The sequence below is a fragment of the Camelina sativa genome, chromosome 1 (assembly GCF_030686135.1).
Source record: "Camelina sativa cultivar CO46 ecotype springtype chromosome 1, ASM3068613v1".
NCBI classification, from domain to species: domain Eukaryota; kingdom Viridiplantae; phylum Streptophyta; class Magnoliopsida; order Brassicales; family Brassicaceae; genus Camelina; species Camelina sativa.
Genome location: NC_141880.1, coordinates 2,451,022 through 2,478,323, shown reverse-complemented (window position 1 = coordinate 2,478,323; position 27,302 = coordinate 2,451,022). Strand labels below are relative to the sequence as shown.

The 27,302-nt window shown below is 37.6% G+C and overlaps 5 protein-coding genes across 20 annotated transcripts; all 5 read right to left on the bottom strand.

Annotated features, from left to right (window-relative positions):
• Positions 1-373: 373 nt before the first annotated feature.
• Positions 374-12,236, bottom strand: LOC104724646 (uncharacterized protein At3g06530). 7 transcript variants are annotated; one of them, XR_015568958.1, is made up of 40 exons: positions 11,898-12,236; positions 11,558-11,771; positions 11,371-11,466; positions 11,159-11,276; positions 10,897-11,070; positions 10,635-10,805; positions 10,408-10,463; positions 10,228-10,317; positions 9,992-10,140; positions 9,801-9,883; positions 9,593-9,721; positions 9,440-9,508; positions 9,176-9,344; positions 8,553-8,692; positions 8,378-8,464; positions 8,071-8,271; positions 7,761-7,953; positions 7,512-7,609; positions 7,244-7,411; positions 7,002-7,158; positions 6,664-6,797; positions 6,496-6,574; positions 6,339-6,419; positions 5,906-5,981; positions 5,615-5,785; positions 5,446-5,514; positions 5,260-5,364; positions 5,055-5,144; positions 4,728-4,945; positions 4,409-4,616; positions 4,152-4,334; positions 3,909-4,004; positions 3,719-3,786; positions 3,296-3,629; positions 2,900-3,115; positions 1,974-2,630; positions 1,487-1,896; positions 1,156-1,393; positions 888-1,058; positions 374-790 (listed from the first exon to the last, which is right to left on the bottom strand). XR_015568958.1 is itself a non-coding variant. In XM_010443216.3 (40 exons), the coding sequence occupies exons 1-40, from the start codon at positions 12,055-12,057 to the stop codon at positions 560-562; spliced, it is 6,639 nt and encodes a 2,212-aa protein (XP_010441518.2). In that variant the 5' UTR covers positions 12,058-12,236; the 3' UTR covers positions 374-559. The 7 variants fall into 7 exon arrangements, 5 of the variants coding, with proteins under 5 accessions (XP_010441518.2, XP_010441584.2, XP_087326061.1 ...); XR_015568967.1 differs by having other exon boundaries at positions 7,268-7,411; XM_010443216.3 differs by having other exon boundaries at positions 6,257-6,419.
• A 376-nt stretch (positions 12,237-12,612) lies between these two features.
• Positions 12,613-14,772, bottom strand: LOC104724507 (protein AGENET DOMAIN (AGD)-CONTAINING P1-like). Of its 2 annotated transcripts, XM_087470296.1 has the most exons (4): positions 14,204-14,772; positions 13,718-13,880; positions 13,395-13,582; positions 12,613-13,310 (listed from the first exon to the last, which is right to left on the bottom strand). In XM_087470296.1, the coding sequence occupies exons 1-4, from the start codon at positions 14,636-14,638 to the stop codon at positions 12,846-12,848; spliced, it is 1,251 nt and encodes a 416-aa protein (XP_087326422.1). In that variant the 5' UTR covers positions 14,639-14,772; the 3' UTR covers positions 12,613-12,845. The 2 variants fall into 2 exon arrangements, with proteins under 2 accessions (XP_087326422.1, XP_010441337.1); XM_010443035.3 differs by having other exon boundaries at positions 13,395-13,880.
• A 491-nt stretch (positions 14,773-15,263) lies between these two features.
• LOC104724426 (galactolipid galactosyltransferase SFR2, chloroplastic) lies at positions 15,264-18,832 on the bottom strand. Its single transcript, XM_010442943.3, has 10 exons — positions 18,212-18,832; positions 17,774-18,044; positions 17,532-17,670; positions 17,288-17,454; positions 17,000-17,221; positions 16,743-16,911; positions 16,412-16,645; positions 15,949-16,098; positions 15,713-15,842; positions 15,264-15,622 (listed from the first exon to the last, which is right to left on the bottom strand). Exons 1-10 carry the CDS (start codon positions 18,372-18,374, stop codon positions 15,405-15,407), a joined length of 1,863 nt encoding a protein of 620 aa, XP_010441245.1. The 5' UTR covers positions 18,375-18,832; the 3' UTR covers positions 15,264-15,404.
• A 605-nt stretch (positions 18,833-19,437) lies between these two features.
• LOC104724343 (alkaline/neutral invertase C, mitochondrial) lies at positions 19,438-23,212 on the bottom strand. 3 transcript variants are annotated; one of them, XM_087470163.1, is made up of 7 exons: positions 22,163-23,208; positions 21,774-21,872; positions 21,180-21,345; positions 20,820-21,031; positions 20,238-20,731; positions 20,109-20,157; positions 19,438-20,027 (listed from the first exon to the last, which is right to left on the bottom strand). In XM_087470163.1, exons 3-7 carry the CDS (start codon positions 21,298-21,300, stop codon positions 19,704-19,706), a joined length of 1,200 nt encoding a protein of 399 aa, XP_087326289.1. In that variant the 5' UTR covers positions 21,301-21,345; positions 21,774-21,872; positions 22,163-23,208; the 3' UTR covers positions 19,438-19,703. The 3 variants fall into 3 exon arrangements, with proteins under 3 accessions (XP_087326289.1, XP_087326321.1, XP_010441142.2); XM_087470195.1 differs by having other exon boundaries at positions 21,774-21,798; positions 22,163-23,147; XM_010442840.3 differs by lacking the exon at positions 21,774-21,872 and having other exon boundaries at positions 22,163-23,212.
• Positions 23,213-24,947: 1,735 nt separating this feature from the next.
• On the bottom strand, positions 24,948-26,784 carry LOC147949484 (U-box domain-containing protein 34-like). 7 transcript variants are annotated; one of them, XM_087450523.1, is made up of 6 exons: positions 26,409-26,746; positions 25,901-26,340; positions 25,695-25,787; positions 25,392-25,426; positions 25,245-25,313; positions 24,948-25,154 (listed from the first exon to the last, which is right to left on the bottom strand). In XM_087450523.1, exons 3-6 carry the CDS (start codon positions 25,760-25,762, stop codon positions 25,069-25,071), a joined length of 258 nt encoding a protein of 85 aa, XP_087306649.1. In that variant the 5' UTR covers positions 25,763-25,787; positions 25,901-26,340; positions 26,409-26,746; the 3' UTR covers positions 24,948-25,068. The 7 variants fall into 7 exon arrangements, with proteins under 7 accessions (XP_087306649.1, XP_087306655.1, XP_087306657.1 ...); XM_087450529.1 differs by having other exon boundaries at positions 25,901-26,328; XM_087450531.1 differs by having other exon boundaries at positions 25,901-26,266; positions 26,560-26,746.
• Positions 26,785-27,302: the final 518 nt, after the last annotated feature.

Genomic DNA, 27,302 nt, shown 5'->3' with positions numbered 1-27,302 from the left:
CAACGTAGCCCTAAACTTGATCGCTAAGCAAGAGATAAGAAAGAATTAAGTCCAACACACTAAAATCCGTGGGTAATAGTAATACTAATAACTAATAAAGAGGATCTGAAGCGCGTAGCTTAATATAGTCACACGATTTCACGTTTTATTTATTCGCAGGAGAAATATAAAAAGCTGAAACATGGATCATCACCCAGATTATGATCCAAAATATATGTGATCTGTTCTTGGATCATTTTATAAATGTTCTTCTTTCTTTTTTTTTTTGGTAATTTTGTGGTATGCATTTTTATATAAAACGATGATTCATCACCCTTTTACTGCTAAAATATTAAAGTTTTGTGCTATAGAATAATTAAAATTTCAACACAAATGACAACAGAAACAGATATATATTTTTTGAAGTCATATTACAAAGGATCTCAAAACTGTATCATAAACCCAAAAAGTTCAGAAAGTTGTACTTTCCATATCTAGTTATTTACCAACACAGACAAAAGAAAAGGAATCAAAACTGGGGATCAAAGGTTTTCTTAGTACTCTTTAACTCTTAAGTGTTTCAGAGGTATTGCGTTAGACTTTCACCGCTCATCTCTTCCATCTGTTTGATAATATCTTGAGCCAAAGATTTAACAGATAGCTCGGCGTCTTCGAGTAGCTCACCTAAGAATGGAATGGTTTCTGCGAGCAACACAAGATACTCTTCTTTCAAATTATCCAGCATCTGTTTCACACTTCTCAAACTCAATATCCTTGACCGTAGATTCTCACTCCTCGTTTGCATTAGCACCTGACCAAATATGATTTTAAGTGAGTTGAAAAGTTAAAGTGTTGTGAACAATAAGTCAAAGTAGCTGAGACATGCTTTCTCGAGATTATGTTATTACCTCATGGTTCAGCGGTTTCCAGAGGAGGTCGGAGCCCGAGGCTACGGCCATTTGACCGATGCATGAAACCAATAATTCATCAACCTCATCCACAGATGGTACATGTGGATGCTCCTTTAAAGAAGATGGAGGTTCAACAACAAGCTGTGATACAATAGGCTTCAGTAGCACCTGTGGAGGGAAGACAATTTGAATCCAAGTTAATACTCCAAGAGAAAGGGAGATATGTTTGATCCAAGAAAAAGTAATATATATACATAATAATGACCTGGAAGTTATTTGCATCTAGAAACTTCAAGCTGCCGGTATCATGCAGAAAACAATTCTTCAAAGAAGAAAGCACCAATGCCCTAAGATGCCAGCTTTTTGGTGGTATAACGTCAGAGGTTTCCTGAATTTTGGCTTTCTTTTTCTTCCTTGTTGAAACAGAAGCTTCAGCACTGGTCTCCGTGAGATGTGACACAATACCATCAAGCACGTATTTGAAATATGGTACAAAGATGGACCTGCATTCCAAAGTAAGAGAGCTTTAAAGTTAATTTCCCAATTATCTATAAGTATAAGCAAAAGATAACACCGTATTTGACATGTTTACTCACCTGTGACTCTCACATAGTCGATTCACCAGACCATAGAAAGATATAGCCCGGTCGATGCTCTTGTTTTCACTCCCTGATCCGTCTATAATATCTGACTCGGCCCAATCAATACTCCTAATAAAGAGAGGTCTGAATTCAGACTCAGTTAGCTTCTTTGTGAGAGCAACCATTGCGTTAGTTACACTTCTCTCGGCATCATCAATGTTCTGAATTTCTGCTGGATTTAGACGTCGAATATCGAGGGCAACTAAGCATTGATCAAAAATCTTTCCATGGCTGCTAACGACAGATGATCTATCCATTTTCACAACTAGATTTTCTAACATATCAAAAACAATCACCAAGCTTGCATTCCCAGAACTAACAGCCTCATCGTATATTTGTAGAAGTGGTTGTAGAGTGAGACGAACCTGGAAGAAGAGTTACTATTAAGATCACTACAAATAAGCAAAAAAACTAGATTCATATATGTATGTGAAGAACTTACAGGTATTTTATCAGTAAGGAGCCTCCTAATGGCATTGGCTTTGGACTTGAGATTCTTGTCGAAGTCAGAAACATATTCAGGATGGAGCACCATGACTTTCAAAATATCTCCAAGATGAGGATTTAGGAAACCTCCAAGTTTATCAATCACTGCTTCCAAGGTGACTAGAACAGACAGCATAAGCAACTGTTCTTCAGCTGTTGCGTTTCCAGCACTCTTGGATGCCGATGATACTTTACGAGATTGTTTAACCAAATTATTCATTATGCGTGGAATTTCAACGAGGGCCTTTGGTCCAAGAACATTGATCAGTGCACCAGCTGTGCGAAGACAGCTTGATGAGACTCCCAAATTCTTTGAACTGATGCCTTCTGCAACAGAAGCAAGGCATTTGCTGAAGACTGGATGACCTGACGGAAACCTGCCAGCCAAAACTTCCAGTGTAGAAATGGCAGCTCGTTTAGCTGGAACACCCGACTCATCATCTGTCTCATCAATTTGATGGACAATCTCCTCACACATCTTCCCGAAAGAATCAACAGCTACCTCATCCAAGTTCAACCACGGATTTTTTCCTTTTTGATTGGGGAGCCTCCTCTTGTGTTTCAGTTTAGAAGAAGAGGTGTCCTTAGCTCTCTCACTTATAAGTCCAAGTACCTGCATTCACGAATAATAGCAACATTTGCATCAAAGATAGTCATTAAGCCAACAATCAAAATCCCGATAAAGAATAAGGTAACTTCAAAGGATCTGTGCATTCTCAAGGGAATTCATAAGACAATGCTACATCCAGGCAAACAAAACAAAGAATCTTTGGTAGATATATGTTATTACTTATTACAGCCACACAATAGATATATATGTACTCATTACAGCCACACTATTACTATGAAAACTTCTCTGTATTAAATGGCAATATCATATACCTTTTTCGTCCCATTACGATCAGACTGCTGCTGAAGCAAGCTAGTAACAACTCTGAAATATATAGACAGATCCATCGCTCCCGTCACATTCATTAAGACATCATGTATACGCATTCTGATTTCATTTCTAACTGCAGAAGTTACATCTTTTTCCTTTTTGGCATCAATAGCTTGCAGGAGAGATATACAACCCTTCATAAGCTCCTGTAGTTCTTGCTGAAAAATTTAACAAAAGGTACTTACTAAAAATGGACATATAAGAAAGCACACAAACAGAGAACAAGGTAACTTAAGATCTCTATATATTGAATATGCTAGAAAAAACATGCGTAGGAATAGACACGGACGTTTAGTAACAAGTTGAATGAAAAAGAAACGATGGAAGAGTCTTTTTACCTGGATTCGTGGTTCAAGTGACACTGCAAATGCAAATTCTGGGTCTTGCAACTTCTGGAATATAAATTCTAAGACAAGCCGCGTCTGTAAGAGACATTGTTTACTGTCTTTGCTGGTAGTTTGAAGAAGTGTGACCAGGGATGAGAGCCATGTCGAAGAAGAATATTGTTCACATATTTCCACAGCAAAAGCATACTCCCATTCTCTCTTAACAACGGAAGCAAAACTTTCAGAAGCCTTGGCATTACCAAGCCAAGCTGGGTCTTTCCTTGAAATCAAAGACTGGAATAAGAGGACAAGCAAAGAAGGCAAGCCATTTCGTTCACCGATAACTCTGCAGAAATAAAGGATTGACATTCAGTATTTTCAGATAAAAAACGCAAGATCCTATTTAAATATGTTTACAATGAAAACAAACATTACCCCAGCAAGTATGCTACAATTTGACGCCTTCTATGCTCAACAATATCAGGCAACACTTTCACAAAAATCTGAAAAATAAAATTCAAATTAAGAAATATTTATTGCCAGTTAATTATACATCAAATTCAAAACAAGAAATATTAATTGCCAATTGATTTTACATTTGAAGTACACTACTAAGGGAAAATACCTGCAGCAACTGCTCCTCACTCTTAGTCTTAGACAGCCAAAATGGAATGACCACTGATATAAACCCTTCAAAGATAGACTTCGAGTGACTGTCAATCTACAAATCAAAATAACAAACCAGCAGTTAGGGAATATACAGTCATGACAAAATACTGGGGAATGCCAAGAAAGATCCAGAGATCTGAAGAGACTTGAGGAAAAAATGAAATATTGCACAAGACTAAGTAGATGTAGACTAGCAAACCTGTGTCACAGTGGATTCCCCAACAAGTGTAAGTATGCTGATAATGTGGTCCAAAACTCTATCAGGGACAAATTTAACAATTGCAGTGAATAGGGAAAAGATATAATTCCGTGTGACTCCATCATTTGATGAATGAGCCAACTCAATCAGCATTTTGAAGTTGATTTCATTGGCTATTTCAGCCTGCCATCAGAAGAGAATTAAGAGAAGAAAACAGGCAACAATCTTGTTAATCAACTACTAAAATTTTAACATACCTTCAAAGTATTCATATTCAGAGAATCAAAAATATCTTTCAGGATTAAGAGCACTGTCTGTTGGATGGAACAAATAGAGGTAGGAGTTGTTTCACGAACATCCTGTGGAGGTTGGACTGAGGTTTCCTCAACAGAAGGAGCAATTTTTACCCATTCTTTAGACATAGATCTTTCTAGGAGCTTAAACAAGGGCCCTACGAGGGTTTCCCTAAGCACAAAAACAAAAAAAAAATTAAAATTTCAGTTGGGCAATAAAAAAGTCTCAGATCACCAAAATTAACAATGGAATGCAATATAAGCATATTGATTTTCAAGAGACCTGTGAGCTATATCTTTCTTTAGAAGCAGTATGTCAAGTAACGCGGTAATGAAAGAGATAGCCTTCTCCCCACTTAGAAATTCCCCGCTATATGCGTCTTCTTCTGGACATGACTTTGAACTTTTCTTCTGTTTCTTCTTCTTGCTCAAAGAACCAATAACAAGTGTATCCTGCTGAGTGATATGATCAAGCGCATGGACCACAGTTGAAGAAGGAATCTGCAGTAACATGGAAATACCACATAATTAAGGCAAAATACAACAGGCAGAAACTCTTTTGAGTAAAAAATTATCAGTTCTTCCATTATTGTTTTTTAAATGAACATACCTTCAGGCGTAAGATAGCTTCTTTGGCACCATTTTGTATACTGCCATTTGTGCTTCGAAATATCGACACCAGTTTATGGAAGAAACGAATCTGATCCAGAAAAGAAAATCAAGTTGAAAACTATCCTGATAGGCTGATATATATGACGAGTACCCAGCTATAGAAGAACATTGCATTTATATTACACTATGCCATTAAGACTGACCTGAACTTCAGTCTTCAGTGCACAATAAAATTGATTATTTAGCTTCTCCAAAATGGTAAGACAAGGAGAAATAACAGCAGGATGTTCTGATGCCATACAATCCATCTGCAAAAGCAAGCATCTGTCACCGAAACGAAAACGTCTCCAAGCTAACAAGGAAAATATCAGATAATGAAATATTCTTACTTTCAATACGCTCAGTATATGATCATCAAGAGACTGCCCTTTACATGATGCTGAACGGATCATGGAGCACTGACACCGGGTGAGAAAAGCAAAAGGGAAATTTAATTAAACTGTCGTGCAATGCAGTATGTAAAGTTTCCCCTGGCAAAATGGAGAAAAGTGAATTTACCTCCAGAAGAAGGCACAATAAATCGACCTCGGTGTCTGATATTGGCTGGGAAGTTTTGTCCAGTTTGATGTAGTATTGACTACGCTTATCTAGAAGTTGAGTTAATAACTTAACATTTTCTTCATGCAGAAGCATGCTGCCCAGATTTTTTAGTAATGAAAGGACTCTCAGCTGTATAAGAAAAAAAGTAAGTTTTTAATACTCATAAATAATTGCCCAAACCATTAGGATTCTTGGCCTTCAAATGGAAAGGGAACATAAACAGATAAAAGAACGGTAGAGGAAACACACCTTCCCATAAGCGGGTAGTTCTAGCGAAGACAATAAAATGAACGAAAGAATGTTTTCTTTTGTGGACTGATCAAACCTGAAGTTGAAAATAAGGAAGAGATGACAGAGTATGAGAAGCCAAATGGATCGATAGAACTCCAAAAAAAAGCCAACAACATGTATACAATTGTTTCTACAGTCAGATGTAAGTTTTATCGCAATTAGGTATTACTGTTATCTAACGTGTTCTTTTTCACTTTTTATCATGGTGGAACAATAAAAAGTAGTACCCCAGTGTCACTAGACAACTATTCTTAAGTAAAAGAAAAGTTTACTACGATTAGTTTTAGTACGAGAAACCCAGCTGACTACCTTTTCTGAAGGTCAACTGGCACTAGAAGGTCATTAGGGTTTGAGCTGAGCAATGATGTCAAGTATGATGGGAGAAACTTACTGTCCGACAATATAAGCCTCCTTTGTTGCACGATCATTTCCACAAGTTCATCACAAGAACTACTATAGATTGCAGCACTCCCTGGTTGTCAATTTCAGAAAGGTAATTTAAATAATGTTATAATAAAACATGACACTTCATACCAAACTAAGATTACCATTTTTTTTGCTCGAGTCGACACGACAGCGAAGGCTAAAAAGCGCCTCAATACAATTCATGGCAGCTACTTTAAGGTCCTACAAGTGAAAGTACCAAGATCAAAACTGGTTTTAAGAAACGAAGATAGACCAAAACATAATACCATTAAAAAAAAATTAAGTGTCACCTGATTATCACTGGACAACGGAACCAAGAGTACAGGAAAGCTTGACAAAATTTGAGTCAACCATTCATTATTCCCGCTAGAGCAAAGATACAAAAAGCACTTGAGACTTTCAATTTGGACCACTGGAGGAACATCTGCAAGAAGAAAAAAGTAGCATAAGAAAACAGAAAACATACACAGTTGCCAGATACCAGATTCCATGAGCCATTAACGGCACAAAACAGACGAGAAATCGAGAATGCTAGGAAAACAAAAAAAAATCATCTGAAGAAATGAGAAAGCTCAAGTGCTTATAACACCAGTGAACAACTAACAGAAATATAAATTTCCATGCAAACCTTCTCGTGAGATCAGTGGGGATAGAAACAAAACGGGACAGACTTTAGCTTCTCTAACACGGTAACGAAGGTGTTCTTTGAAGACATGCCGTGATCGAGTTGTTGCAAAAAAGAAAAACAAGTCCTGAAGTCCGCTACACAACCTTTTGCTAAAAACCTAAACGAAGGAGAAGTAGCACACATACAGTTGTGAGCATTGCTATTGATTGGGTGCAAAAATTTCAATATAACCATGTATTAACCTGATCATTTTGAGTATCACCTACCGAAGCAACATGGGCGGGTTCAAGTTTAATAAATGACTCGCCCAACTTCCAAAACAAGCAGATCATGAGCTTCGAATTCAGAGCAGTAAAATCAGAGGTATCAAGAAGTTGGTATAGGAGTTCTTGGCAGTTGCTTTTCGACAGCTGCAAGTAATGCACAAATACATCAAAAATTAACAAGATTAAAAAAGTGTCAACCATAAAATGAAAACATCAATCTACATCAGCCTGTAGAAAACTATACCTCTTTCAAAGAAACATCAACTTCGACCTCAAGTTCTTCCCACTCAGTCTTCAAAACAGGAAAGCAAAGTTCGAAAAGATCCAAAAATTGGCTAGGGTCTAAATCATAGGAAAACACAGCCATCAATATCACATCATGATTACTTATCATATGAGACAAATGTTTTTTTTTGACGGTGCTTAGATATAGAAAGAACTTGATTATCAGCATGTATAGTAATTAACACATCAGTTATGGACAGATCTTTACCAGATGAAGAATTTATCTTCTGCAGTGAATGCATCAACAACATATAGAACAGTGTCTTTGACAAGGTGAAATTTTGGCAACTGACAGTAAGCCACGGAATATAATCACCAGGGTGCAGCATAAATGCTTCCACCAGCATGTTAATAATATCCATGTTCAGTGCGGACACACTTTCACGGATCAGTAGTCCCTTCTGATATGAGATAAAAATTAACAACTTATTAAGAGAATTCCTAAAAACTCAGAAAGAACGGATAATAATATACCAAATATGTGAAGACAAGAAAAGATTTAAAAAGTAATGGCGAACCTGCAACTTGTTACGTTCCTGTTCTGTCAATTTGATATTGCTGCATGTTTCCAAAACTTCAGAGAGCTTAAAGTTGCACGCACTCTCAATAAGCTCAATCCTACGCTCATCCGGATCCAAGGAAAGTGCTTCCCCCAAATTGTTGATAATATCCATGCTAATCGAGGATAAGGTTGTAGACATGATATCTTGGATCTTTTTCTGCAACAAAGAGTTTCTTAGATGACATGATAATAATAATCAACAAAAAGATTAGTGATTCCGACTAGGGGTATGAAGGAAAACAAAATCGTAAACTCAGATTTACCATTCCATCATCAGCAGCAAGATTCTTGAAAAGTGGCCAGTTAACATCCTTTCCCAATTTTAGCACATGAATATTTAAATTCCACGTCTATAAAAAGACATGATTACAACAAATTAGCAAAAGTAATAAAAGAATATCGTCATAGCTGTATGGAATGAAGAGTACAAGAAAGAACCTTCGGTTGAATTAAGAGAAGAGGGAACATTGCAGAGGTAACTTTCTCAGTAGAGTCTGCTTGATTACAGAAGCTTGAGACAGCAATTTTAAGAGACAAAGAAACAACATCAACAGCCAATTCAACATTATGTGATACTCCTGCAACAAGAATGGATGATTTTAGATAAATTGACTGAACAAAGAAAAGAAAAAAAAAACATTACATCAGATATTAAAGAAACTGGACGAGAACAGTGTAGAGAGTTTTCCTTCAGGTAATAATCCATCCAGTAATTTATAATATGCATAACATTAAAGAAAAGTGGCCATAATAAGAAAAGCAACACGACTATGGCCTCAGCAGTTCAAGAGCCTATAAATAAAACAGTGTATCAGCTGTGGACAGGGAAGAAATTTAATTCACAAAGACAGTACAGCCTAAAACATGTCTGACTGATTTTAGCACACTAGAATATCCGGATTTCGTCCGCATAATGTCTCATTTGATCAAAGTATTACTGCTAACAGAAAAGATATATTAGATGATACACTAAAGATCAACACTCTTTATTAATATGCTAAGAAGGCTCTAAACAACAACACTGAACCAAGTTATTAAAAGAGCAGAGTATCTTCAATCACCTGATAGGAGAATGCCAACACATCGTTTCACCACATGTAGCAAAGCATCTAGAAGACCAGAAGAGGTTATTATATTTGGCAACTTATCAAAAGACAGGGCAGCCTGAACAACAGCCAGATCATCATCCCAAAGCTGACGCAGTATAGCATCCTGAATTGTGACAAGGTTCTATGGGGAGTAGAAATAAAGTTGAAGAATAGTCAGATGACAAGAAGTGCAAGTACAGAGTCAGAAAATGCTTGGAATGAGTACCCCATACATACCTCTGCTTTAGAGCTATCATCCTTGAGAACACCATTCAGACTAGAAAGCGCGGCACAACGTACAGCAGCCTATGGTACATATTAAGCCATCAGTCTTGCGCAAAAAGGAAATAGAAATTTTCTTCACATTATAAAGATTAGAGTTTATATTACCCTGGGATGGTGGAGCCGGAACCACAATTTTGAATCCACGAATGGGTGGGACATGTCAGAATTTCCATCCAGCATACAAGACAACATATCTAGCTTTATATCGTCTTTCTTCGACTGACCTTCAGTACCCTGCAACAAATATTCGACGACTCAGAGGACCATATAACAAACAAAAAGAAGATAAGTAATCGAGAGTTGGACCACAGACCTCTAGAAATTTAGGAACAGCTGCGCGTAGTTCAGCAGGATACTTCTTGCTTACAACAAGCAGAATTTTCTTGGCCCAGCCCCCTGCAGTTAGGTCACAAGAATAGTTGTTATATAAAGCGGAATCTGAAAAAGAATCATCAAAACTGAAAATCCAAACCCAAAGGTCTGGGTAGTTGACATTTCACGCACCATGTGTAGAAGATGTAACATCACTATTCTTCTGGTATTGTGTCATACACAATGAGAAAACCTTGGAGATCAAATGTTCAACCAAATTGTTTATTGGAACAGTCTCAATTATTGAAGCTAAAGCTTCACAGCATTGATCATCAGACGAACTGCAGAGCAGATGACACTAAGTCAACACATGAACTAAAAAAACATATCCATCCGCTTTGAAATGATAAGAAGTGTCAGATATACACCTGAAAAGAAGCAAAGAATCCAATAGCACTGCCATGAATCTTTTGATGTTAAACTCTTTGGACAAGCCCAAAAGAATACCAGAAATATCTCTGCACAAAATTGAAGCCGTCAATATAAAAATACTAACAATGGATATGATTAAAATAGCTTAAGATGGAACATTGTTCATATTCAACAACCTTATTTCCTTTAAAAGATCCAAAGCTTTCCTTGGGATCAAGTCCACGGACTGCAGCTGTAGTTGATGAAGAAAAACAATTAGTTCAAAAAGACTAACACACCAGTTGTGAGCGGAATCCTCAGTGAGAAATAGAAACTATGGTTCACCTCATAATTAAATGTTTATATATTCGTAGTATTGAAAGTTAAAATGCAAGAGGTTCATGATAACAGAAAGTTATCGCACCTGAACAAAATTGATCAAGGCCATAAATGGCAATCGAAGGGACTGTGGGTCAGAAGATTCTTTAGCATGTTCACGAGCAATGTCGATTATGGCCCTCATAAAGCGCTTGATAAGGTTAGTATTTAGCACGGCTCTGTTAGCCAACATGCCAACAACCATTAACGCTCCAGCCTAGAACCATTTAAATATGTCACAAAAGTCACATTAACTGAATAAAAAAATCAATTAGAGAACAATAATTGGTAAAATCCACTTTACAAACCTGTTGATCTAAGCATCCTTTCACACCGGATTGAAGACCAGAATCCACAAATGGCAAAATACTCTTTACAATATCTCCATCAACAGTTGAAACTGACCCGAGCACCCCAACAACAACCGCTGTGGAGAAACTAACCACAGGTTTTGAAGGCTGATACTTTTTAGTACGAGATGCCTACAATGTAACCAAGAAATAAGATGTTCACTTTGATATAGTCAATAAAAAACTAGTTTGTGAAAGAAAAATATATACAGCTACTTACATAGTCACACAAGGCCTCCAAAACTTGCGAATCACGTATACATTGCTGAACAATAACCGATCTAGGAGGTGGAGCACCTGAATTTTTAACACCATCCAGAAATTTCCACTTGGTATTTCTGTAATGCAAGTGAGAACCAAGAAGGTTTACAAATCGATTTGATAAATATTGTGACTTCACTTGAAAATTGGAAGTGAAAGATCCGTACTCACCCAGTAGAAAGCAGTTGAACAATGCGGACAAACGCATGTGTGTCGTGGTAGGGCAAAGCGCATAGAACTACATCTTCTACGTTGTATAGATCAATCCTGCAAAAATAGAGCAAATTAGGACAATCTGAGGAACAAAAAAAAAAGGCAAATATAACATAGCCAATAATAGTGATAAGTAAACACATACTTGTATCTTCGAATCAGATACTCAAGGGTCTCCAAGGAAGCACGAAATTGAAGATAGCCCGAGAGTAAACGTAGATACGAACTGATTGATGCATCAATCCGAGCGTTTTCTTCTTTGCTCAGCAACTCCCTATCAATTTCTCTACTTTTATGACTAAACAAGTCATTCATGTAATTCTTAAACCTCTCATCTTTGTTTCCAAGTACTTCTAGACCTGAATTAACAACAGCCAAAACAAACACACGAAATTACGATTAAATTCTAATTCATCATTGAGCTTGTTCACTGGAATTACGTATTACAAGAAGAGAACAATAAAAAACTAGAAACTAGAACAGACCTTTGAGTCCGAGATCGAATATGGACTCGATGTCGAAATCAGCTGCTTCTTTAGGACTGAAGAGAATCGAAGGGCGTGTGAAAGGTCTCTTCGAAGGCTCTGTCTGGGTTTTTATCACTGATTTGAGAGCCTGTAACTGCGACTCCATTGTAGAACTCATTCTCTCTATTGGGGAAAGATTGTTTTCTGATGAAAAATCGAAGATTAAATTTGAGGGAGAGAGAGAGAGAGCGCGGCGTAGCAGAAGAACACCAAAAACAAAAACACACAAAAAAAAAAAAAAAAAAAAGACGCGGCGGTGAAGAGGAAGAAGAAGCGGGTTTAGGGTTTAACGATCCTATTTTTTTATCGTACAAATAGTTATAGCCTTATAGGATAAAAATGAAATTAAAAGGAAACCCCTGAGTTTTAATGGATTTGCGTTTCAGAGCATGACCTAATTTTGTTGTTTACGTTTAAAACCCCAAACTTCTTAAATACGATAAAAACCCATCTCTAATCTGCAGCTATTTTCAATAAAACGGTGCGTTTTGGTTAAACAGAGAATCCTTTGAATCCAGGAAGCAAGTTTAAAACAAGTAGAGTGGAAGAACTCTCTCCATTATCTACCGAGGAAAGGATATTTAAGAAACTGTATTTGATAGAACTTGTATATTTTTACTTCAGGTTTTCTTACTTGTTACATTCCATTTGTTAATGTTAACACACTCATCACTTCCAAGAATTTCAATAAAAATGGAATTGAAAAACATTGTTAAAAGCTCACTACAAAACACGGAACTAAGAGAAAATTTAACACGTGACCTCTCTCACTAGAAGTTATACAATTAACGACATCAACCAACTTCATAATTGTTATATAAACAAAACAGTGCTACTGCTTATAAACAACTTAGTTTTCTTATCTTCTTATAATTGTAACTGAAGTCAGTCAACTTATTCTCATCTTTAAGCACGACTCCACTTTCCGTTTCTCCACACTTGGCAAGGCCTTAGATCACTGTAAGCAAACTCCAATCTCTCATTATTCGTCTTGAAGTAGACACCGTATCTCGTGTAGTTGTGATTTCTCGTATAGACTCGACCAGACCACCATCCTTCATTGTACCAAGCATCCACCTCTTCATACAATTCATATCGATATGCCTTTGGAATCAGCGGAGGAGGAATAGGTCTTAAATCTGAACCTCTTGCTTCTTCCTTCAACAACTCTCTTTCATCATCTGTTTTCAGTGTTTGATACTCCACTGTGTATCTGTTTTCCCCTAAGTAACTTATGATCTTCGCAGAGAACCATGAGCCTTCGTAACCTCGTTCATCGCTTCTAACTTCCACCATCATTCCATCTTTAAACATCATATCTGCTCTCTCACAGGATTTGAGCTTCTTAAATGGAGGTCTGTTACATTCTCCCTGCACATAACAAGGTATACACAAACTGTAAGTATGACGGCATAAACACTTAGATCTTAAACCAATAACAAGATCAGTCAATACCTTGGATTTGGAAGTATTACTCCATGCTCCATTGATCCAATCTTTGTGGGGCCTTAAGTTGAAATTTAGCACTGTCGGTTCTTCCCCTCTTGAGGTGATAAAAACAGAATACTTGGAACCTCCTCCGAGAACATTGGAAACACGACCAATCCACCACCGTTTGTTGAACCAAACATCAACTTCATTCCCTGGTTCATAGCACACAACATGAGAAACTTGGGGAGGGTGAACTGGTCTCATGTTCTGTGCTTCTACAACATCTCTCAATGGGAGCGACTCACCGTCATCTCTACTAAATTTCAAGTGCTCAACAATGTACTTACCGTCACCTAATGAACAAAGTATACGTGCACAATACCAAGAACCCTTGTAAACTTCTTCTTCACTTCTGACTTCCACAAGAGCTCCCTTCTCATATTGATTGTCTCTTGTCTTGATTTTTATCTTCAGTTTAATACGTTGGGGAGTCGGTTCCAAAACATTGCTCTGAAAATAAAAATAAAAAGCAGTGTGAGTATATTGAGCTAAAACCCCAACAAATCTAATTATAACATATTAGTCACTGCGCTTGATCCTAAATTAGAAAACATAGAATTAAAGTCGTGAAACCTTTGATGTATCCTACTCCCATTCCAAATCTTAAAACATATCAATCAAAAAGCCAAAGATAGAATGTATCTAGAAGCTCTAAATCTTCGTCACAGGGTGTCAAAAACTTTCCACAAATAACAATTGAAAAGTTGCAAAATCAGACATAAATTGTACTTGAAACCCTAATAGATTCAATTCAAAAGCAGAGAAATTTTTACCTGTTGAAAAAGAGAGGGAACCCACGAACCATGTTGCCATTCACGGTGCAGCCTCAAATCGACCTGATCAACCTCTATCTCTGGACGATTTCCCCCTTTAAACTCCACAATGTACCTTGAATCTCCAAGTACGGTCGTGACATTGCCTCTAACCCAGCAACCCTCGGTGTCTCTGAAGACGTCAACCTCATCTTTAGCTTTGAACCGTCGGTTGAGGTCACGCGGCGGAGATGGGCGAAGGCGCGTGGGAATAACGTACTCCTTCATACGTACGGAACCTCCAACCATTAGGGATTCGTGCTCCACCAAAACGTGATTCTTTCTCACCGAAGGCGTGCTGACCACAGTCGCCGGAAAGTACGTCTTCGCGCCGGAAACGAGTCGTTCCACCTCAACTCGGTCGCCGCCGCGCCAGAAGCCATCGCTCGTCATCATCAGTAATCAATTTTTGATGCAAAGAAACGAGAAAAATACTGAATGAAGATGAAGTTTCTAGAGACTTTGCTTTTACAGAAGCAAATTAGAGAAGAGAACAGAGTGACTGAGGGCAGCGATAGAGAAAGAGACCGTGGCAACACGAACACGCTTATTTTATGGGGGAGTCTGGTCAAGATTGGTCAACGCCAAACAAACGGAAAAAAAAAAGGTAAACTCCAAAACAACACCTCGTTTCTAATTTATGTAATACAACGTCCTGCTGTTTTTTTTATTTTCTTTAGACACACAACGCGAGGAGGAGGCGTTTGTGTGTTTTTTCTCACGCGTCAAAATTAGAAACCGTTGAGTTGATCTCTGTGAATAGCGTGGAGTTCAAGTCTTCGAGTAAAACATTCACGGACAGTTCAAAATTAAAATGGGCCGACCTAGCCCACACCATCCTTAAGTTATTAACAAGAAAAGTCGTGAAGTATCCCTCTTTCTGTATCTGAATACTTGCCGTTTCTATCCCGAGTAAGGAATGAAGCTAAGCATAATAACCGGACAGTGGGTCGGTTAAGCTTGCTATTCATTGGTCGAACCGACGCGTAGGTGAAAACAGCGCCTCATCCGTAGGCAAACGTTTGAACATCGTGTCGTTGTGCCTTTATTTAAACATTAACAACAAGATAGTGAATCGTTTCTAATTGCGCCAAAGGAGGTTTGGCAAATCGTACAGGGAAACGAGTTTTTTTTGCACTCGGGTTTTATCTACTCTCTTTCTCTAGTCAAAGGGTGAGGCTAAAGCGGGATGTAGAATGAGCCCAGCATCATCAGTGTGCTTGATCTTCACTTTTCTTATCCTCTTTTTCATGATAACCGGCCATATGAGAAGGGTTCGAGCCACGCGACTCAACGGGTCTTGAAGACCATCCATTTGGTAGTGACCAAAACGCCAGTCACGGTCAACGATAGGTCTCCATTGAGGCTTGTCGAGACCATCTTTTTAACAAACACAGCATTGGAAGTAAGATTATACCGCAAAAGTTGGAAAAAAATACTGTAGAACGTAAGGTGGATGCTGTAACCAACCTGCGTACATAAGACTATGATTATCAACGGCTCGATAGAATGGCCGTAGTTTTCCTGCTTTGGCAGCTTTCTGGAGTTCGTTCCATGCAAGAGACCGATCTTTACGAGTGACTTTTCCGCTTTTAACTATCTGGAGGGCAGGAAAGAAAAGAGAAACACACAAAAGCCATTTAAGAAGAACAGCAATCTGGTGATCTCAAGTGTAGTGGAAACCACAAGGGGTTATAATGATAAACCTTGGAGAAGAGATGGTACGACGACCGAAGGGTTCGAGCAAGATTATGGGATCGGTCAACCGCAACAAGTCCAAATTTTGGACCATATCCATCAGCCCATTCCCAGTTGTCGGAAATAGTCCAGAATATGTAACCAAGCACAGGGACACCCTGTCGTAAAAGCCACAAACACAGTGAGAGATATGCCAATACCTAGAGTTGTTATGGCGGACCCAAAGCGTGAACCATTTTGAGTCTAACCCCGTCACGTGCTGGATGAGCCAGGTACCCACCATTTTTCGTAATGATTTCCAGGCTTACCAGTGAGCCGAAATCATGGTAGGGTTTTGAAGCTTAGATTAAGCTCATAACAGGTCAGGCTCAAAATGGGACTGGGCCAGCCAGTCACAACAACACTACCAAATATCAACATTTAAGTAGTTAATCACGTTTGGATAACTCAACGAGTTTTAGGGACAAAAACCTTAAGCATTGCAGCATAAAGGGCAAGGAGATGCTCGATCAGGTAAGGTCGTCGAATCACATCTGTCTCATCAGACACGCCATTTTCTGTGATGATGAAAGGAACTTTCAGATGTTTGTATCTCTCGTGGAACATCAACAACACGCGGTAGAGACCATCAGGATATACCCCTCTTCCAGATTCACTGTATTCATCAGTCTCTACAAGCTTTAGTCCAGCACCACACACTGCTTCCTGATTTCTCGGAGTCAGATTCCAACATACTTATTCGAGAGAAATAATTGATCCAAATTTGAGACCTAAAAGCAATTTGAACTCTTAGCTCTCTTACCTGTCCGTAGTAGTTGATGCCTATGAAATCCAACTTCTCACAAATGCTATCGATATATGGAAACATAGTGAGAGAATTTGTAATAGTAACGGCCCCGATATCAAAGAGCCCATATGGTCGCATAAAGGAGACATGGTGTGCAACCCCTACCAAAGGTTTTTTCAAAGAACTGCAAAATAAGAGTTGGAAGCTATTAAGATGTGCTAGTGAGAGAAATTTCTATGGAATTTTTTTAAGAAAAAAAGAGGTAAACTAACAATTTCCCGTGAATGTAGTCATAGGCCTTTGAGTGAGCAACAGCCATCCAGTGTAAGGCTCGATGAAATACACCCATAGGTAGAGTAGATGTAGCTATCTCCAGAAAATCAGGGTTGTTACCCGGCCAAGATCCACACATGTAGGTAAGCATGGTGAAGACATGGGGTTCATTAAATGTCACCCAAGAGTCTACCAAATCGTACATGGAATCCACAACAAGCCTGCCATGTAGATGATTAAGACCTACATAATTTCCATAAATAAAGCTCATTTAAAGAGAAAGTCACCTGGTAAATTCCATAAAGTAGTCAACTGTCTTCTCTATTTTCCAGCCACCATAATCAGCAGCCCAAGGTGGCAATGAATGATGAAACAAAGTTAGCATCACCTTCATTCCATTTGAACGAACTCTACCAAGTATCCATTTGTAGTGTTCAAGGGCCTCATAGTTAACCTACAAAGCACAAAAGGTGAGGTACGTTCTCTACAAGAAGCATATCCAGAGACAAGGTTTATGTATTCTAGACTCACTGCTTCCTTAATTCCTTTGGTAGGCTCTACTGGCATGATCCTAGACCAATCAATTCCCATTCTAAAGACAGTAACGCCAGTATCTTTGGCTAGCTTCACTTCTTTGTCAGGATCTGACCAAAATTTAAGCCTTTCCTCCCTGAGACAGAATTTGAGAAAATCCAAGTTTGAGCTGTCAAAACTAGTGCTTACAATACATGCATTCAACTATCTTGGTAAAAATCTGATGTTAGAAATCTCACGCATGGGGAGCGTTATGCCAAGCAGCTACATTTTTAACGGGTGGCTTATCAGCTGCAGACTTATCTTCTTTCCCATGTGAGTTCTTCGCCAAACCTTTGGTTATAGCTCCCACAGCAAGCTTAACTTTCTTCCTCTTAGCTTTCTTATCAGTGACCTCTGCATCTGAACATGGTGTTTCTTTTGCAAACTGGAGCCAAGCATCATCAAGATCGTCCTCAGCATGAGCAGGAGCAGTAGCCAACCCAAAGAAGAATTTGCCTTCCTTGTGTTCTGAAAACATACAAACATGTTAAAAAGCAATTCCATCACAAAATTTGATTTCAATTTCTACATAAAACTGATAAAAACGTATAGGAGATTGCTTCTGATTAATTCTGAATCCAAAAATCTTTTAACCAAAAGGAAGAACACATTTCAAGAGCTGCTTTGCTTCTTACCAATGGAATTGAAATCGGCGAGAACTTCTTTAGATTCGTCGATTGGAGAGCGAAACTTAGAGAGGCTCTGGCGACGGAAACGAGAGTAGGAGTATGCGTTGGCTCCGACGGTGATAGTGGCCAAAAGACCGGCGACCTTTATGAGCAATGCGACTAATTCCATAATCGTCGCCCGATGGTGAAATTGACGACCGGAACTTTTTTTATGGTTTGTACCGGCGCGTAGAAAGATAAAACAAAACGGGTTTATGAAAAAGGAGAGCCCATTAAAGGCCCATTGAAACGGCGTGACGTGAAAGTGGTTGGGTGGTGGTGATCACTTTGCTGTTCGCTCTACCTTATCGTGTTCGTGTGGGTGGCTTAGCTCCACAGTCCGTGTACGTCTCTTTGAATCTTAATCGCTTTGCCAGGTCTTTCCACTTTAAACCTTATCTTTTCCAGTAAGTACTACTATACAATAACAATACATCTATGTTGTTAAGTGCTAATTTATTGAAAGCTAGACTCCAATTCGATTAAGGATAATACCTTCCAACTTGACATGTGATATATGTGTTGATTGTTTCTTTTTTGAGATTTTTTTTCTTACATAATAACTTGTGGTTGTAATTTGTGAAAGTTATATAGTCTCCAATTTGATTAATGACAATACATTCCGAGTTCCAACTTGACATGATGTGACATATGTGTTGTTTATTGTTTCTTTTTGAGATTTTTGATTCATTTTCTTTTAAAATTTGAAATTTTAATTCTCGCATATATAACTTGAGGTTGTAATATATTTATGATTGTTGTCCGAACTGAGTGGTATGTTCTCGTGAGTGGTCCACTTAGATTTTCTAATCTTCTTCCTCTTGCCAGCTTGGAAAGCTATAGTCGGTAACTTAAGTTATAGTTCCACCTTGAGTTTTTTTTTTTTTGGTCATATGTAATTATATTACTTCAACTTTTGAAACCGATAGTTTAGATACATTGAAGATTTGATCTACCCAGTATAACCCGGTCATACTTCCCTACCAACCTTTAACAACTTCCAGTTGCAAGATCTACAAAAAAGGGTTAGCCTAGCAAATCAAGGAAAACCCCCAAAAACAACCATCAGTCTTAACCCTTTGTCTACTCCACTACTAGTTCCACCTTGAGTCTTTATGGTATTTTTGGGAAAAAAACTAAAATGTAGGAGTAGTATTTTGGAAAAAAAAACTTTTTAGTGGTATTCTGAGTAATTTCTCTTAAAAAAATAATGTAATTATTTGACACTAATAAAGTTTGTTTACATCAGTTAAAATATCCACATAGTCAAGACTATAACTATTTATAATTGACAAAAAAAATGTTAATGATAAGCGTATCTAACTTATGAACGTAATTTATATGTGAGGTTGGAAACTTTATGCAACAAGCTCTCATGTTTTGTTTATGAGTTATACATGTTGAAAACTTGAAATATGGAGCTTTCAAGACAAAAGAGCCAAGTTAGGGTTTCAGGAAACTATGATCTCGGAGGTTGGAAACGCGAACACTTGTTCTTCCGTCCGCTACTTTTACTCAGGCCACAGACACAAGTCTCGAGCAGCTGATAGTCCTCTTCCCAGAACAAGAGTGATGCTTTCTCGGGTTGTTCTATGAGTTTCTTAGAAGCCAAGAAGCCTGCAATGGTCCAGGTCTGATAAAGCCTTGATTGTTTCCCCACGAATCTCCCGCTTTTCGTGTCATAATACTCAGGCCACTCATCTTCCTTGAGCCTCTTCTCTGCTACAGCAACTGCTTTCTTCGCCAGTTCTAGCTTACCCATCTTGATACAAGCCAATGTAAACTACAAAAATCCATGCATTCTTAGAGTTTATTCAATCTGAAAACACAGCTAAATGATGCATGTTTGCTTGTTTGTTTATACCTGCCAGAGGAGGGTTGGCCACGATCCGCCATTGTGATATGACCAAGGCCTGGAATTACAAGTATGAAACCAAAGATCAGAAGAATTCCCAAAGAACAAAAAACGAAAAAGTATTTTGAAGGTGCTCACGTGTTCTTTGGATCAGAGCCTGTGATTATTCGCCATTCTTCTTTCTCTAGAGCCGGAAAACAGATCTTGAGAGGCATGTTAGCAACAAGATCATCCCACTTCTCTTCAATTAATGTCATGACTCCTTCATTCTGTTCCTGACTTCCCAGAGATGAAATAACGGCCCAAAGGTTTCCAAGTGTGAAGAATCTGAAATCCATGTGGGCAGGCTGGAGATTTCCTATGAAGTAACCACCTTTATCAGGAATCCAGTCGACAAGCCAAGTAGGGATCTGATCTGGATATATGTTGAACTTGTTGGTTGCATCTGCTGAATACTCCTCAGTGTTGTAACGATATATCTCGTTGATTTTCTTGATATCGACCCAATAGTACTCTCTAATATGGAATGATAAAGCACTTAGGCGATTGTTGACAGCAGCAACTAAGTTCTTGGTTCCATCATTCACAATAAGCATCTCTCGAGCACAACGGAGAGCAGAGTAGAATAATGCCTGGCGATGAAAAAATGATGACTGTTAATAATCAGTTATTATAAGCTCCTTGTTTCATCAATCATATATGATCAGTCAGTCACTTTACTTGGATTTCAAGTGGATGCCCATGAATGCCCATTCTTCGATCAATCATACATGAGCCGTCAGTGACAAGAAGAGTCGGGAACATGTCAAAACCGTCGGCTAGACATAGCTTAAGTATCAACTTGATTCCTGTTTGAACATCAACTCTCTCTTGCAACGTGTAGTCACCAGTGAGTTTTCCATAAGCTCTCAACAATATGATCCACCACAAACCTATAGCAAAATTAAGAAGGATTTCAATCATTGCACTAATGTCAAAGATTCACAACTTTCGAAAAAAAGAAAAAAGATTTAGTTTACTGGACTGTCTAGTGTTTGTTTCTCCATGATAAGCAGAAAATGTCAAAAGCATAGGAGTTACCAGAGTCAACAGGGCTAACACGTCCAATAGCAGATCCACCAAAATCTGGATCTAAAAACTCCTCAAATGTACCATCATTTCCCTCAAGTGGCGCAGATTTCACTTTAAAACTCGCCGGCATTAGCCCTGGGCCAGGGCTGTGACAGTCCACTGTTTTCTCCCAGCTCTATAACAACCAAAGAACACAAAGCTCGACTTATAAACTTCGGTGTAGATTCATATATCGAATGCCTTAAAATTACATTCACAAGAACTGAAGTCAACCGAATAAAAGGCAAAACACCTTTCTAGGAACCAGAAACTGTGTAGCAGGCAAGGAAATGCAAATCTTTAGACCAAAGCTAATTCATCAAAGCCGTATTTAATAGCAAAGAATCTTAACAAGACGATTTAAAACTAATTTAATCAAATAAGGTTTCAAATGTTTGGGAGATCTGAACAAATAAAAGCATTTTTTCTAAGGGAGCAATCAAACAGGCAAATCCTTAGACGAGGTAAAAGAAACCTGGTGGCGTCTTAAAGAATATTACAGTATCATTAAAAACGCAATCAAACATTTCGGGACTAAACAAATTTAAACATAAGAAGACATACCTGAAACTGCAACGTTGGATCTTGCCTTTCTCCATTAGGCAAGATAAATCAGTAAACAAACTAGATACATTTCCCATTTTCAAAATCCGCTAAACTTCCCTAGAATGAGAAATCAAATTCCATTGGCAAATAATGAGCGTGCATGCAAGTAAGACAATTTTTGAAAGAATCAAGCGAAACATCACTCCTCTAAAAATCAAACATTTACATAGCAAACTTGTTAATGCGGGTATTAAAGAGTAAAGACCAACCAACTTAAACAGTTTCCAATCTCTAAAGTTGTTGATTTAGACAGTCTAAAACCGGTTGTATTGGAAAGAATGCAGAAACAATCAGATGATAGCTCAAGAGCAAACATTTCAAGCAAAAAAAGTTCAGGACAATGTTACCTGCAACTGCAATGTATGAAGTAGAAAGTTTCTTACAATCGCCCCTTCCCCATCAAGCAAGAAAGCATACGCCGAAGGAACAAAATCTCGAATAGACACCTGATCATAGTTCAAAGTCTGCTTATCCCCGGGATCCTTAGCCGCTACAGTGCCCACAGGAAACCCACAGTAATTCACCACAGCACCACGAAGCAGCTTCCACGCCTCCTTGTCATCCTCAGTCTGACTCGAACCACGTTCTGTCTCCCTTCTTACGCCCACATTTCCAAAATTAGTATCTTTTCCTCCGCCATTACCACTTTCCTTTTTAAATATCTCTTCAGATTTCTCCACATCCTTGAAAACCAGTGGCTTCACAAACATACTCTCGAATCTCTTATTATCATTTACATGAGAATCTAAAGAAGAACTCGAATGGTTCCTAAAATCTGAAGCTACACGGGGAATTAATAATACACCCCTGCTGCAGCCTCTTCCTCTACTACTACTACTAATACTACCTCTAGCTTTAAAAACTCTAGATCTTTCTCCAAAACTAATGGAATCGGAATCAGAAAAAGCATTCCGACGGCAATGAACACCAGATCTAATACTTCTGGAACCAATCTTTGTACAGTGTAGCTTCGACGAATTGATCAATCTGCCCGAGTTCGGTGGAGAAAACCCGAAAAGCGAAGAACTTTTAAAACTAATCAGAAATCTACAACAGGGTTTCATAGCAGATACACAGATACAGCTCCTACTGTTCATTCTCTCCGATTACAGCTTCTTGATCGACGAAACACAAAAGAACCCGATCGTAGGAATTGGAGAATGTCTGAACTAATTCGAGGTAAGTAAAAATTAAACAAATACTTAGATCGGATATACTTACAGGGGGGAAGAGAAGACGATCAAAGAATGAGATTTTTATACGAGGAATGAATGCAAGATATTTGTTGTCTGAAGAATGATTTGGTGAAGACGATGAAATCTGAGACTATTCATTTCGTTTGTAAAAGGTTGCTGCTTTAAAAAGAAAAAGCTCTGTGGACAAAATTGTCAAACTACATGAACATGTTGACGCGCGTGCACTTTATGTTTTTTTTTAAATTTTCATATCTTTTAAATTACGAAAATAAGCTTATTTTACGTGTCTCGTTTGCTAGCTAGTATCTGTATTTTTATCTTCCAGATAGGGATATAAATGACATTTAACAATATTGTTCTCTGTATCTGTTTGGATCAGATTGGGCCGGTGGTAGAGCCCACATGAATTCTTCGTTAAATAAAAATGTGGAGAAATACATGACGATAACCTTATTGTCCCCTTGGCGCGATTCTAATTACGGAACTACCCTTAGAAGCCAAAACCGGTGCACTAGGTGGCATAATCCTATTAGTCAGATATAAAATGAAAAGTATTTGTTGTCTGAAATATTCATTTTTAATGCAAGCGCGTCGCCGCGGTCAGTTTCGGTTTGCAATTTGTCTGTGGCGTAAATGAATCTTGCTATTTGTCACGATTCACTTAAACGTCACCCACACGCTATAGTTTAGCGCGTGTTATATAAACGCATTAAAAGAATTAAGGCCTCTTAGCCCATTGGACCAAAATATCTGTGGCCCATTTTATGCTTTCATTAGTAGAAGCTTAAATGTTTGTTAAACATTTAAATGGGTTCTTCTGATGCTTTTTTCTTTTTTTTTGAAATGACTAATATAGATAAATCTAAGTAAATCTTCTTTTCCAAGTTGATAATTCATAATTCAAATGCATTCATCCGAAAGTGGGGAGTTTAGACTTCTCCAAGATCAATATTTGCTATCATACCTTTTTTGGAAAGTTCAATTCGGACAAGCAAATTTTGTAATATGTATAACCAGTGCATACATAATCTATATATTACTTTTTATACTTTGTTTGGACTTATCTATATATTACTTGGTGGAAGAAGAAAAAATGAAGAAGTTAAATTTGCAAAATTGTAAGAATATCTATATTAGTGTTCATATTAGATGCCTAACCACGAGGATTGAAGCATGTGGGTTTAATACTAAACGTTTGCTTTTGAATAACCTAGAAAGGGATAGGATCATGTCATTATATAACGTGCTCTTCAGGTTATCGTCTTGATATATTTTTTAGCTTATACGGTCTTATCCACAATCCCATTCTGTAATTGTTTTACGAAAATTTATATTTTTATAAATAAAAAAATTGTAGTCTTCCTATTGATGGGAAGGGTCTCTTCTTCTCTAATTTCGTGGTTTAGAACATCATAGTTTCTTCTCTCAAACTCTCTTATAAAAAACTTTCTTCTCTCAAACTCTCTTATAAAAAACTAATAAAAAAATATAAATAGGAAAGAGAAAGAAAGAAACGTTGCTCAAAGTGTATTTTTACGGATGTCACTTTCTTATAAGTTATATATTAAAATATTATTTTTTTTCTTTTCTGAGCAACTGTTAACTGGTTCTACTAAAAATGATGGTCTTAAATATGTTCATAAACTCGCAACTAGTACTAATGTACTATGTACATAAAAGTTTAATAAAGTTAATTATCTATATATAAAATTATATATACGTACTCATGTAGTCTGGAAACATACATTAGAGCATGTGCATTGGTTGGGACAAAACTTTGGTCCCTCAAATATATTAATCTTATTTTCAGAGTTTCTTAATTTTGGTATGAGCATTGGTGTCCCTCAATAGTTGGTCCCCTGTAAAAAATAATATTATTTTTAATATTTAAAATTAAATATTTAAATTAATAAGTAAAATCATATTAAAGTTTAAATTCAAATAAAACATATAACATTAACATTAATAACATAAGAAAATTACAAAGTTACAAAAAGATTTGAAAAAAAAAACAAAACATAGAACATTTAAAATTGAAAACACACAACATACAAACATCAAAGGGATTCCCATTCCAATATTGATGGAAAAGCAAAGTTGATATCATATAGCAAAGTTGCATTTCCAGGTATGTTACAGTCACCTGCATAAACCCAACACAACAATCAAACTATCACTTTAAGCATTTTACATATACAAGTAAAAATGTTACAAGGAATATAGTTGGAAGTACCGGAAAAGCATCCTGCAGGCTCTGGTCCATAAGCTAACTGAGGTGGAATCTGAAGTTTACGCTTTCCACCTGCAAAATTATAACCGCACCAATGTGTCTTCAGCCTAATAAATACACTAAACGAAGGAAACTACAGTACTTGCCTACTCTCATAGGTGGCACTCCTTCGCCTCCAAGAATCCCTGATCATGTTTAGACACAAAGAGTTAGAAACCGCTGTTTTGCAATTAAAAACATTGTTGAAGTCCTAAAGGTTGAAACTTTTCTTCTATATAGATCTTAGTATTCCAATTCAGATCAAAACTTTGTTCATCAACTGAATCACCAAATCCTAATCAGTACATCAAACTATAAGAAACAAATCCACCTTACAACTCCCATAACAAAGAGCTCTTTAAACTTTGGTAGCAAGTCAATCTAACAAAGAAACACATTGGGAGTTTGTAGTACCTTGCCGACACCAATTCGCATAGTAAGTGGTCTTGCCCGCTTATAGCTACTATCAAACAACGTCCCATCTGCAAACCTCGCCGTGTAATGGATCTGCCCAACTCCAAATTCTCAAACTTTAAAATCAGAAAGTTCACAACTTGAAGTATGTTATCAAAGCACAATCAACTCCAAAAGACGCAAAGTGATGAAATTTTTGGAAGCACCTCGACTTCTTGTAAACTGTTTCTTTCCTTGAGCAGCATCAGGTCTCAAGACTTTGATTGCGACAGGAGTGTGATCAAGTGTGCCGTAATAGACTCGTCCATACCCACGTTCTCCTATTTTTCTGTTGTTTGCAAAGTTGTCAGTAGCCTCTTCAATCTCTTCAATAGAGTATCTTCTGTACCGGACATCGTTCTGTACCAAAGCACTAAGAGCACGATCTTTCTCCTGAGATTCTCTTCTTGCTTTAATCTCTGCTTGCTTTCTTCTTTGTCCTTCCAGTTCCGCCATTCTCTGCGCTTTCTCAGCTGCTTCCATCGCAGCTCTGCACTTGGCCTTCTCCATCTCCGCAACAGCTAAAGCTGCCTCTTCAGAAATTCAATTATAAGATTCATCAATTAACAAAAAGATCGAATTTTTTCAAACAACCCTGTTCAAAAACCTATCAAATCAAATTAGAAATAGGATTCATCAACATATACCAAAAAAAAGTGGTAAAAAGGTTCGTACCAAACAAAACCATAAGCTCCTCGACCAATAGGACGAATAGGAGGAACATACTTGAGTGAGAAAGAAAAATACCGAAGAATCGAGAGAGAGAGAAAGAAAAATCGAGAGAAAGAAAAAGAGAGAGACAAACTCGAGAGAGAAAGAAAAATACCGAAGAATCAAACTCGTAACGGACAACGACTCGGATGAATTCTCAAAAGAGATAGAGACAAGTCACAAAAGAACAACGACTCGGATGAATTCGGCGGCCAAAGGAATCGCCGTCAAGAGAGATAGAGACGAGAGAGAGTCGGAGAGAAGAGAAACAACAAAAACAACGCACACGCTGCCACGTGTGTAACGAAGGACGGAAAAAAAAGTCCCTTTTTAAGGAACGTCCCTTTGATAATTGGCGAATTTCTATTTAAATTTAATAATTTTATACTGAAGGACGGACGATTGGGACGGCGATGCACATGCTCTTAATCTTAATCTACAAGATAGTTTAAATATGTATATATGTTACATTCATGAATTTACACACATGTCCTAACGGCTAACACCATGGATCATCTCAATACTTACGCTAAGCATCATAGATTCATAAATATATCTCACAAACCCTACGATCCTTACATATATAATAATAACTAACAGAATATTGAAATTACTTTTAAATTGATATTTAAACGAAAATGTTTGATATGAATCAACATTTTGATTAAGAAACTAAAGATAACCACAAAAGACAGACAAACAAACAAGTGGTTGCTAACGTATGGCAAATTTCAAGGCAGGTATCTATCAACTTACGACCGGACAGACAAAACATAAACCTCTTGTCCAAAGGTACTACGGAAACCGAAAAATCGATATCTTTCTTAGATTAGCAATAATATGAAGTTTCAATTAAAC

Excerpts from the sequence above, each read along its gene's own strand:
- LOC104724507 (XM_010443035.3), bottom strand. The coding sequence starts at position 14,638 with ATGATGACGAGCGATGGCTTCTGGCGCGGCGGCGACCGAGTTGAGGTG. Across the intron at positions 13,881-14,203 it reads TTCCCTCTCTTTTTCAACAG|AGCAATGTTTTGGAACCGAC; the intron begins GTAAAAATTTCT and ends TTTTATTTTCAG. Across the intron at positions 13,311-13,394 it reads GTAATACTTCCAAATCCAAG|GGAGAATGTAACAGACCTCC; the intron begins GTATTGACTGAT and ends TGTTATGTGCAG.
- LOC104724343 (XM_010442840.3), bottom strand. The coding sequence starts at position 22,912 with ATGAACAGTAGGAGCTGTATCTGTGTATCTGCTATGAAACCCTGTTGT. Across the intron at positions 21,346-22,162 it reads TTCATACATTGCAGTTGCAG|AGCTGGGAGAAAACAGTGGA; the intron begins GTAACATTGTCC and ends TGGTTGTTATAG. Across the intron at positions 20,158-20,237 it reads GGCTCTGATCCAAAGAACAC|GCCTTGGTCATATCACAATG; the intron begins GTGAGCACCTTC and ends TTGTAATTCCAG.
- LOC104724426 (XM_010442943.3), bottom strand. The coding sequence starts at position 18,374 with ATGGAATTAGTCGCATTGCTCATAAAGGTCGCCGGTCTTTTGGCCACT. Across the intron at positions 18,045-18,211 it reads CGCCGATTTCAATTCCATTG|AACACAAGGAAGGCAAATTC; the intron begins GTAAGAAGCAAA and ends GTATGTTTTCAG. Across the intron at positions 15,623-15,712 it reads TCATAGTCTTATGTACGCAG|ATGGTCTCGACAAGCCTCAA; the intron begins GTTGGTTACAGC and ends TTTGTTAAAAAG.
- LOC147949484 (XM_087450512.1), bottom strand. The coding sequence starts at position 26,457 with ATGTTCCTCCTATTCGTCCTATTGGTCGAGGAGCTTATGGTTTTGTTT. Across the intron at positions 26,267-26,408 it reads GGAGCTTATGGTTTTGTTTG|AGGCAGCTTTAGCTGTTGCG; the intron begins GTACGAACCTTT and ends GAATTTCTGAAG. Across the intron at positions 25,788-25,900 it reads ACAGTTTACAAGAAGTCGAG|ATCCATTACACGGCGAGGTT; the intron begins GTGCTTCCAAAA and ends GGAGTTGGGCAG.
- LOC104724646 (XM_087469935.1), bottom strand. The coding sequence starts at position 12,057 with ATGAGTTCTACAATGGAGTCGCAGTTACAGGCTCTCAAATCAGTGATA. Across the intron at positions 10,464-10,634 it reads CCTTGATCAATTTTGTTCAG|CTGCAGTCCGTGGACTTGAT; the intron begins GTGCGATAACTT and ends CATCAACTACAG. Across the intron at positions 6,575-6,663 it reads CGTTGTCCAGTGATAATCAG|GACCTTAAAGTAGCTGCCAT; the intron begins GTGACACTTAAT and ends TTTCACTTGTAG.